An 11,057-nucleotide genomic window follows, 5' to 3' on the forward strand; every position below is an offset into this window, starting at 1 on the left:
GAAACTCAACAAGTCTGTGTATTCATGTAACTGGCACCCGTGTATATATAGAACACTTGGCCTGGATGAGCCAACGGTAACATTTTGTATGTGACCGTTGAAATTTAGACATTGTGTTGGTTGTGAATGTGAAAGTCAGATTCCAACTGCCTGTGTTGCTACAGTACTTTTATTATTGTTAAAGAAGCTGGCATCGATGCAAGAACGTGCATCGCTCCAAATTTTTGAAGCACCGGCTAGATGTGGCATCACTAGCCACAGTGTGCCAAGTGATGCCCAAACTCTCTCTCCTTTTTGGGCATCACTTAGGCCACACACTGTGGAGGGTCTTAGATGCCAAAGAGGCTATATAATCTGCAGCTTCATACAATTCCTTCCTTCTCTGAGCAATTGTTGCTTCCATGAACTCTTTATGCTCAGCAATGGAATCAAGAAGTTCCAGCAGTTCTCTCGCAGCAGCCTGAGTTTCTTTGTCATCTTTGAGTATTGCATCTTGGAGCCTCTTCTCCGAATTCTAACAAATCAAATAGAATTTCATTTAAATTATCTGATTGTGAATGTGCTATACATCTTTAGTATTGAACAAAACAAATACGAAAAGTACCTTCAAAAATTTGTCTGCCTCCTTTTCAACAGAACTTAAATCATTGTACTTTTTCTCCAACTCATCTTTCATTCGTCTCGCATCAGTTGTGCATCTTGACTCATCATTTGTGATTTCACGATCCAGAAGCTTCAAACGAGCAACCATCTAGACAACAACAAATACAGGAGGTTTGACTTTATTATTTTGCAATAATTATTCTGTAAGAGTCCAGAACAACTTGAGCTGTATGGTAAAAGCCAGGGCCAAGCACTTATCCATATTGATAATTGTTTAGGATCACCAAGAAAAGAGACTGGGATAGTGAATTCAAGAACACCCAAAAAAGGCTGCAAGCCAGAGTAACATCATATAGATAAAATGCTCCTACACAGAGGGTACAAAAAATAAAATCCATTTAGAAATATTTGACAACTGCTCCAACACTTGACTGATTAAGTGATTATTCATCACTTTATTTCTCCGACTCTGTGAATTAGATAATCTCCAAGATACTCATTAACCTTGCACACATAAAAGTTGTAATGGAGTTCTTTCAGACACTGGCGGCTCCTTCTAATTTACTGGAAGTACAAATTAAATTCAGATAAAAGGTGGCAGGACATCCACATACGTGTTAACAAATAAATCATGCCCGCTGCTCTTACTGAAAGAGAATATGGCTTGGAATACTAGATTAATTATGGGGTGCAAAGCACTTTTACATATATAGGAAAGGAGGTCCTAGGAGTGGTTTATACTTTATAGAATAGCACCGAATCAGGGAGACCCCATAATCTAATTTACAACGCATCATTATAGTCCATGGGACAAATTCAAAATCCGATTTACAATAACATCAAAATTGTCCTTTTTTTCATGTCAAATCAATTCTTCGTGTTTACTTCACCATAAATTTCATGAGTAAATATATATTAAGATAAAAGGGTGGTGGGGCATCTGCCTAATTTTAAACAAATTGATGATGCCCCCTGCTGCACTTCTCTAGTGTAAGGCATAGATTACATAACACTCAATTCAAATCACAACACATCAAAGTACAATCATGACATAAATCCAAACTTCAATTTCCAATAACAGCCCCAATGAATCATAATTGGTCAAGTTGAAATACTAAGGGCTTCTTCACCACAAAGTTGATGTACAAGGACCAGCAGGAAAGCTTTAGCAAGTTGAAGTATGTGACTATATCTCTATATGACTCTAGGAACTGGTCTACATCAACATCTGACCAATTATTTTATGTGTTGTTGTATCATCATAACATACTAAGAGAAAATATTGGCCACCAAACTGTGCAACTAGATTATAGTCCGGTTGATAGACTTACCTTGTCATGTTTAGCCTGGAGACTGGAAATATTGCTCCTTTCCTCCTCCAGGATTTTAACACTTCCTTGCAGCTCCTTTTGTAGATCAACAGACTCTGCAAGATTTGAGACAGCAATCCTTTTGTTCTCCTCAGAATGAGCCACAAGCGCAGGTTTCAGCACTGTTTTGTAAGCAGGGCCTAGCATCTCAGCAAGTGAGGACCCTTTTGAATTTATCATGTACTGAAAATCAATACCAGGTTTCAACCTGAAAAGTGGCCCAGCAGTGTAAAATTGGTTAATTGGTTCGATAAGAATGGAGAGGAACAAAATCAAAGAATGAAGAAACTACAGTAGACGTTGTGGTACATTCAAACCTTTTGAGGGCCTGGTTGCATCGCTCGGCAAGCCCCTCGAGCTCCTCAAGCTTGGTAACAAGCTTAGCATCAAGCTCCCAGCCCTTATCCTCCAGTGCTGCTTTCGCATTCTCAGCACTGGCAATGTCACATTCAATCACCTGCATCTCCCTACGCATCCTGTCGACATCCCTGACATTCACCGCCTGAGTGTCCACTTTCTTCAACAGGTCCTCATTTTCAGCAGCAATGCGTCGAGTGTCCAACACTTTGGCCTCCAGCTCTTTCGCCAAATCCACCAATGCCTCTTCCTTTTCATCGACCTTAGTTTTCCAGGTCGTCACCACCGCCTCAAACTTGTGAACGTCTGCAGTCAAGGCCTCCTTCTCCGCCCCTAGTGCCTCCAGCCGCGAGGGACCAGAGGTGAGCTTATTCACCTCGGCCTCCAATTCATGTGCCTCCTTCTCCGCAGCACGGAGTGTTGCCACGGCAGCCTCAGCGCTCATCCGGGCTTGGGACTGGTACTCCTTGTCGAGGGCTTCAACGGCCTCGTCGTCCCCCGCCAAGAAGTGGCAGTACCCCTGGGCGGTATAGATCATCAGATCGTTCGATGGGGCTTGGGCGGCGGAAGAGGCCCCCGCATCGCAAAATTGGGCGAATATGGTGAGCCAGTGGAGTACAGAGAGGAGCGGCGGCCACGAGTGCGGGGTGCCGGGGGCCTTGAGCGCGGAGCGGGTGATCTTGTAGGGGCATCCGAGCACGCGAAGGGCCTGGATGAGGTCATCCTCGAAGGTGGCCTCGTTGGGGGGGGGGGGGGGGGAGTCGATGCCGGTCGAGGAGGATGCGGAGCGCGGCCTGGATGTCGCGCGCGGAGGGGAGCGGCCCGCGGAGCGTGACGGCGGGGCCGAGGAAGGCGTTGACGACGCGGAGCGCGGCGGCCTGCGTGGCGCGGTCGGAGAAGTTGGGGGCGGCGCCGACGCCCGCGCCGACGGAGGAAGCGCGGTGGCTGCTGCAGAGGCTGGCGGCGTCGGAGTCGCGGCGGCAGAAGGCGGAGTTGAGGTTGCGGATGGCCGGATGGGGATGGCGCTGGAGTCCAGCGCCGGGGTCGCCTCGGCCGCGGAGGGCGCCAGGGAGGACTTGGGGTGTGGCGGAGCCAGGTTTCAGAGTTGGGTATTCCCAGTTTCTAACTCGAAAAAAAATTCAATGGACAGTAAACATTTTTGTGAGGTTACCATGCTTGCCACTTTGCCACGCAAAAAATTCTAGAGTTGGGTGATGTTTTCAAATCAATTGATTTCTTTTCCATTTTACAACTTTCTCAGTTCTACGTAAAGACATACGCTGATTCTATGATTGTTTGAAAGAAGGGAATGTACATATTACAGAAAAAAATATATGCATAGTCGCATAGAGGATTGATGCAATGCAATGATGTGCTCACCCGGCCGGGTGTCAGCTCTCCATCACCCGCCGGTGGGCCGCTCGGCGCCTCGGCCCTCGCTGCCTCCTAGCCTCCCCACGAGCCCTGAGGATTTAGGGATTTGGGGGATTGGGGAACGATCGAGCAGCAGCAGTGCGGCAGGATCGCCTCGCAGGGGCAAGGAGAAAGGAGAGAGAGAGGCGTGGGGGGCTATTGGGCTGTCGGTCTGGTGGGGTGTGCGGCTGTGTATAGGCCAGTTGTTCTATTTGGATGGCTGTGGATTGCTGGGCTATATTTAACATAAGAAACAAGCCTAGCTTTATATGTATATGTGTATAAATTTGAAGTATACTTAATTTTTTCTTAAAATAGTTGGGTATTCATGGGAATACCCAGGCATCACTGTAGCTCGCCCCTGCTTGGGGAGCCGCCGGCCGCCGCCGCGCCGCATGGCCGCCGCGGATCTTGAGGCTAGGGTTCGGACGGGGTTTTGAAATGGAGCGGCGGCAAGGGTAACGGGGATGGAATGGAGTTTTTTTTTTCCGTGGAAGCGGCAGAGTAGTTGCGCCTATACGCTGGATGATGGAGAGAGTGCCTGCCTCGTGGGCTTGTTCGGATTGCATCCAGGGAAAGCTGCTTGTGCCAGGCCCGAAATCGAGGGCCTGTATGAGCTGCCTGGCCCAGGCAGCGGCCCCCAGGCGTCCGATTTCGAGCGCCTGGGCCAGGATGGCTGCCTGGCAGCAGCTGGCTGGGTGAGGCCCCCATCCCAACAAAGCCCCTCCTGACCTCCTCACTACATGAAACTACTGCAAAACCCATAAAACCCAAAGCATGCCAAACAAGTTTCTAAAGGGACGAGCACAAGTGAACGATCACTGCATTATCAATAATAGTTCAGTACTGTTATTAAGATAATATGAAATAATCAATACTTCAAGATGATATATATGAAGAAAAATAGTGAGTGATACGGAATAAACCGAGCACATAAAAGCCATCGAGATTTCATTTCAGATAATTAGTACGCACAAGAGCACAAATGAACAGACAGCGATTCGTATCAATAGCGAACATGGGACCGGCAGACAAAGTGTCGGGGTCATCTCGTATTAGAAAGCATTCAATGTTACATCTCTACAGCTAGAATGGAACAGGTATACAATATCAAAAAAGAAAAAGAAAGGTGAAAAAAAAACTAATACATTTTAGAGCATCTGAAGAAAGTATTTAAATGCTCTGGAGCATCATTCGTATGTTCTCTTCCTTTTCAGGATCGTTGGAGCGACAGCAACTGATCCAATAAGGAATAGAACTACCAATGTCTTGAAGTCATACAACTCCCTAACTGATTTCAGATCACCTAGGGCTCTACCAGCCTGCACGACAATAGCAAAAAATCATTAGCAAGTATGAACTCTCCTTCAGGAGGAAAGAAAACGACCCAAAAATGCTCTCAGAAACAAGCAGCTAAACAGTCCGCACAAACAGATCAACCTCTACAAGTCTAGCTTAAAACAAAGGTTTGTGCCATTATTTCAATACAATGCATTAAAGAGATCAACCTCTGCAAGTCTAGCTTAAAACAAAGGTATGTGCCATTATTTCAACACAATGCATTAAAGCTTTGATACTACACGGTAAATCTTGTGTCAAAAAGTGCCACTGTTTCAATACAATACATTAAAGTTTGATACTCCCTCCGTTCCAAACTATGTCGTTTTGACTTTTCTAGATTCATAGATTTTGTTATGTACCTAGACAAACATTATATCTAGGTGCATAACAAACACTATGAACCTAAAATATCCTAAACGACCTACATTTTGGAACGAAGGGAGTACTACACAGTAAAATCTTGTGTCTAGAAATAAAAAATTTCTATTCAGATTCAAAGAATGTGATAAACAACTGTCTATTGGAGGTAGAGGTTAACATAATGTGGATACTTTCAGTGGGATGAAACTTGGGTTAAGGAAGCATCCTTTCAGCACTTAACAAAATCTCTTTACTAATATATAGGACTAAGAGAATAACTGTGTGGGCTGGCTGACATGGATCGAGTAAAAACAAGGTTCTTCAGGTTATTTGGAATTGAGAATGGGTTATAGGCAAGTGTAACTGTTCCTCTTGCCACCCCATGATGATCTTCGCTCATCAAGCTTCCACTAAACCCAAAAAATCTCAGAGATATCGAAGGCTTGAAGCCATCTGCACAGACATGTTTATGCAATTCATGGCGCACGATGCCTTGCACATCCATTTGTACATGAAACTTCAGCAAAAGGAAATGCCATAATATTTAGAACGATAAACATGCTGTGATATTTGTCACTCTAGATAGATCATAGATGTTTTACTCAAGTACTCAAGTCCATTTTTCAAGTGATCTCATAACATACAACATGGAAGGTTCAGATAACTGACTCAATCTAATAAAAAAATGAGAAATAATTATACCATATGATCAGTCAGTTATTAAAGATGTTTACCTTTACAGTAATATAGGATGCTGGAATGAGGCCCACTAGTGTTGCAGCAAAGAAAATGTGGAAAGGTATGTCAACAATTGGTGACGCCATATTTATGAATGTGTTGGGTAAAGTTGGTGTTATTCTCAGAAAAAGCATATAGTTCAACAGCTTTTCTTTCCGCTTAGCAATCTGCATAAAAAATATATATATATATCATATCATGGTACATAAAGCAAGCTATTTTCGTCTGAAACAAAGATATTGCTGAACTTTGCCGTTTGCGAGAAGGATATCAAGAAAAGGAAAAAGTCTACATCACCCCCTCACCTATGGGCGTGGACTACATAAACCCCCAAACTATGAAACGGTCTATATCACCCCCTGAACTTTTCAAAACCGGTCAAATTACCCCCTAAAGCAGTTTTGAAAAATCATAAAATGGAAAATCCAATTGTGTTAGACTCCAAATGAGTAGATCTACACAATGAATATATAATATGGTATGTTTTAGTATATTTTTTTGCTGTAGCTTTATCTATGCTTTTCTTCATAGCTCTAAAAAAATGTACTAAAGCATATCATATTATATGTTCACAGTGTAGATCTACTCATTTGGAGTCCAACACAATTGAGTTTTTCATTTTATGATTTTCTGTGATTTATTATGATTTTTCGAAACTGCTTTAGGGGGTAATTTGACCGGTTTTGAAAAGTTTAGGGGGTGATATAGACCGTTTCATAGGTTGGGGGGTTATGTATTCCACCCCCCATAGGTGGGGGGGTGATATAGACTTTTTCCTCAAGAAAATGTTAGCAGGCAGAGCAGAAAAATACCTCTGACTGAAAATATCTCAATTTTTCAGGCCACAACCAACTAACTATGGGTCTACCAATCAACTTGGAGACAAAATAGCAAGATGATGCACCAGCTGTGGCAGTGAAGACGACCAAAATGCCACCTTTGATCACTCCAAAGAGGGCCCCGGCAAGTAAAGACATGAATATCGTTCCGGGGATCATGAATGTCTGCATGAATATGTATATGGAGCAATACCCCAGTATGAAGTTTGCTTGATAATCTCTAGCATAAACAGCGAGGTTGTCTCTGCAAGTTTAGAGAAACTAATTAGATATGTCCTGTTCGGGTATTCCCACACTCCATTCACTCACTTCATTGTTATCATACTCTATAAAGAGTGCAGGATGAAAACACTGCATAGTTGTAACTATGAATTGGATAATAGCAAGTTTTTTGTGTCATTATCCAATAGTAACAGGGTCTAGTGAAAATCAACAAACACAAATTGGCTGTGACTATGCATTTAGTACCACGTGCACTAAGATTCACAGTTCAGAAAATACTATGGTTAAACCAGTACAATTCAGGTGTTCAAATCAGAGAAAGAATTAGCTATGTACTCAGCCTGTACTTTTTAGGACACTGTAGGTAGTAATCAGAACATAGAAACACACATCAGTGTTCTAGATTTTGGTAAATACTTGCAATGAATATCATGGCCAAATTCAAGTATATCAAAACTGAAGCAAATTTCTTGGATGCCTAATCATATTGTTAAATGACCGAAAAGAAAAGAGTGGTTGCATTGTCGTAATTGTAACGTAGGGGCATAACTGAATGTACTAGAATTTGGTGAGCAGTAGGCTGGTTGCCATAGATATGCGAGGGCAAATTCTAATGCATGATGGGAAAAAAGAAGACAAATTGGCAGTCAATTTAAATTGATATTTATCTTCTTGTCTTGTCAAATTAGTTGACTGGAGGTCAAATGTCTGTTCTGTTCAGTGAATGATCGAGTATGATGGACCAAAGACCAGAACTACACTGACTATATTTCAGTCCAACAATCCAAATTGCTTGATTAAATGGGCAGATTTATATTTCAAATGGCTCAGATTTAAATATCTATTTACAAGGTTAAATCATGTTATCTTGATGGAAAACTGAAAAAGAAGCATAGCCCGACTCATGTTAGATCCAATATCTTTTATAAGTGTGTAATTCACAAGGTTGAAACTTTTGTATTGAATGCACAACAAATCATAAGGAATATGTACCATACTTAACAAACACAATGGTAAAATGAAAGTATTTACTTTATCCAAACTATCAACCAGAAAGGAGTCCAAAAAGCTATAACATGAGCCAAACACAAATGTGGTAACAACTTCTCTAACATGAGCCAAACACAAATGTGGGTAACAGCTTTCATCTTGCTTGGATCGTGGCAAATAGAAGTTTTGAAAATTGAGACACAAGGCCAATATACTTGCAAAGTTCCCCCGCTAATTTAAACTGGGAAGAATTATAGTGGTTGTAACAACCCAGTCAAAAAATTTCCAGCAAGAAAGTAAGCAAGTCGCTGTCCACAACATTGGCCCCAGCAAGAATCGTACAGCCTATGAGCTCATAATCCTGCCTAATTTCTAACGAAGTTTTGACTTAGACCGAGTCCCATTGTTTCAGCCGCTGCAAGATCAACCAGAAAGCAACCCTTTCTCGCCCTCTTCTTTGAAATAGTAACCACCATGCTGTTTGTTTCTAATTTTCTGAATTCGTATCAACTAAAAACGTGGCTTCAGTTTGTTTTGATTGTACTCTCGATCTCAGGCATCACGAAATCCTGCATCTCGATTAAGTTATTGGGACGGGTAAGGATTAAGGAAACATCCTAATCCTCAGAATCGGCATCTGGAATCACGCCCAAACTTGCACTAGTAAATCAAAAGGCACCTTGCTTATACGATTTAAACTAGCATCTCAGACACGAAACAGCTTCGATCCAAAGTAAAAGATCGATCAGAGGAGGAGAAAAAAAAAAGCAGGCGGACGGGGGTTGGCTCACTTGAGGAGGCGGACGTCGGCGAGGCTGCGCGGGAGGCGGAGGATCTGCCCGAACTCGCGCCGCGGCGCTGTGAGGAAGACGCAGAAGATCCCCGCGGTGAAGAGCGCGAGCACGGCCGCGAACGCGAACGCCTCGGACCGCGTCAGCGCGGGGCGCGCCCCGGGGAGCTCCGGCTTGCCCTTCTTAGCGGCCGGCGAGTCGTCGCTGCCGGCGCCGGCGCCCGCCGCCTCGATGTCGCGCCGCACGAACGGCATCGCCATGGCCGCGGCGCCGAGGCGTGGGAGGCGGGCGGCGCTGGCGCGGGCGAGGCGCGGCGGAGGAAGGGGCGGCTGCTGCTTCTGGTGACGCCGGGGCTACGAGGCATGTCTCGGGGGCTGCCTCATGGGGGTGGCGGACGAGACGACGACGCCGGGAGACAGGACCGGGCCGCGGTGGTGCGGTGCTCTGTGCCGCGTCGTGTTTTTTGTTCGCTTTTTTTTCTTTTCTTTTCCCTTTTGGTTGCCGTGTTTGATCCGGTGCGTCGATTGGTTTTTCCTTTTTTTTTTTGAGAGGACGGTGCGTCGATTGGTGGGGAACTCTGTCGCGGTTTTTTATTTTTATATTTTTTATTTTCGTTTTTTTATAAAAATATATTTTCGATTTAGAAATTTACAGGAATATACCCTGGCCGCCCGGCTGCAGAGCGACCGGCTCTCCCACCCTTATATAAGTGTTGGCTGGTCCCCCCACCCCTCATTTGCATCACTAAAATTCCAGAAACTAAGGAAAAAGAGGGAGGGAGGGAGAGAGGCGAAGCCCTGCCGGATTTTCAAGCCGGCGACTGCAGGTAACCAAAATTCTTCTACGCTTTATAAATAGATTATGTTGTAATTATTTTTGTTAAAACAGTATATTAGCAATCAATTTAATTATTATTAGGAGTGATTAGTGGTACATTTAGGTACAATTACTTGTAATGATTAGCGTTGATACAGTACATTTAGTGTTAGATTAAGTATTAGAAAGTACTAAAAAATTGTTAGAGAAGTATTAGAAAGTCTTAAAAATTGGAAGATAATATTAAAAAATTTAGAAAATGTTAGAAAATTGTAGAAAGTATTTTGTTGAAACAGTATTTTATCAATCAGTTTAATTATTACTAGGAGTGATTAGTGGTACATTTAGGTGTAGTTACTGATAATGATTAGCGTTGATATAGTATATTAGCAATCTGATTGCTCACTTGTGATTGCCAGGGCTCAATACCATGGCATCCTCAGGATCCACCTACATTCCATGGAGTAAGGTGACGGAAACAGTCCCCCAAGGAGTCCAGGTGCCTATGTGTTTTTGCGGATCCTTGTGCAAACTAATGAAATCAAGGGTTTTGGGGGACGACTTTGGCAAGAGGTTCTTCATGTGCGAGAATTAAGAGTACGACACGCCTAAGCATTACGGCAAGGACCGAGCAAAGGTACTACAAAACACTATCAGAGTTTGTCACTTTCAGATCTAGTAATGACTTCTAACATGATTTGGGGAAAGACTCCACTGCCACTATGTGATTTCCTGCAGTGGTTAGACACCGAGCAATCTGAGGAGGATAAGGATCACGTGGAGCGTCAAGCAAGGTGGGCTGCACAAAGGTGGCAACGAATGCTGCATGAAGAACAGATGGAGGAGAAGCGCAAGAAAAACCAGGAAGAGATTCAGAAGAGGATTGCAGAAGTGGAACGTCAGAAGGCAGAGGAACGTGAAACTGATAGGGAGAGGAAGCGAGAGAGGGCCCGCCGTGCTAAGGAAGCAGGGTCTGAAGCTATTAGGAAGGGAAAATATCTCCGGTGCACTCAGTAAAGTACCACCATGAAATTAAGACTGCCTATGCCATATATCTCATGGCCCCAAGTGTGCACAGTGGTTTCTTTTCTATAATATTGTGAAACAAAAATCCCAGGATCCAACCCAGATTCTGAACATGATGCAATGACATGGGAGCATGGTAAGTGAAGAAGCTGTGGGTTCTTGTATCTATAAAAAAACCTTGCCTTCCGTCG

The 11,057-nt window shown here is 43.6% G+C and overlaps 1 protein-coding gene and 1 pseudogene across 1 annotated transcript; both read right to left on the reverse strand.

Moving 5' to 3' along the window:
* On the reverse strand, positions 1-4,140 carry LOC120647699 (annotated as a pseudogene).
* Positions 4,141-4,719: 579 nt separating this feature from the next.
* On the reverse strand, positions 4,720-9,482 carry LOC120650061 (uncharacterized membrane protein At4g09580-like). The gene is made up of 4 exons (XM_039927050.1): positions 9,025-9,482; positions 6,995-7,265; positions 6,179-6,349; positions 4,720-5,065 (listed from the first exon to the last, which is right to left on the reverse strand). The coding sequence occupies exons 1-4, from the start codon at positions 9,282-9,284 to the stop codon at positions 4,934-4,936; spliced, it is 834 nt and encodes a 277-aa protein (XP_039782984.1). The 5' UTR covers positions 9,285-9,482; the 3' UTR covers positions 4,720-4,933.
* Positions 9,483-11,057: the final 1,575 nt, after the last annotated feature.

The sequence above is a fragment of the Panicum virgatum genome, chromosome 9K (assembly GCF_016808335.1).
Source record: "Panicum virgatum strain AP13 chromosome 9K, P.virgatum_v5, whole genome shotgun sequence".
Lineage (NCBI taxonomy): Eukaryota > Viridiplantae > Streptophyta > Magnoliopsida > Poales > Poaceae > Panicum > Panicum virgatum.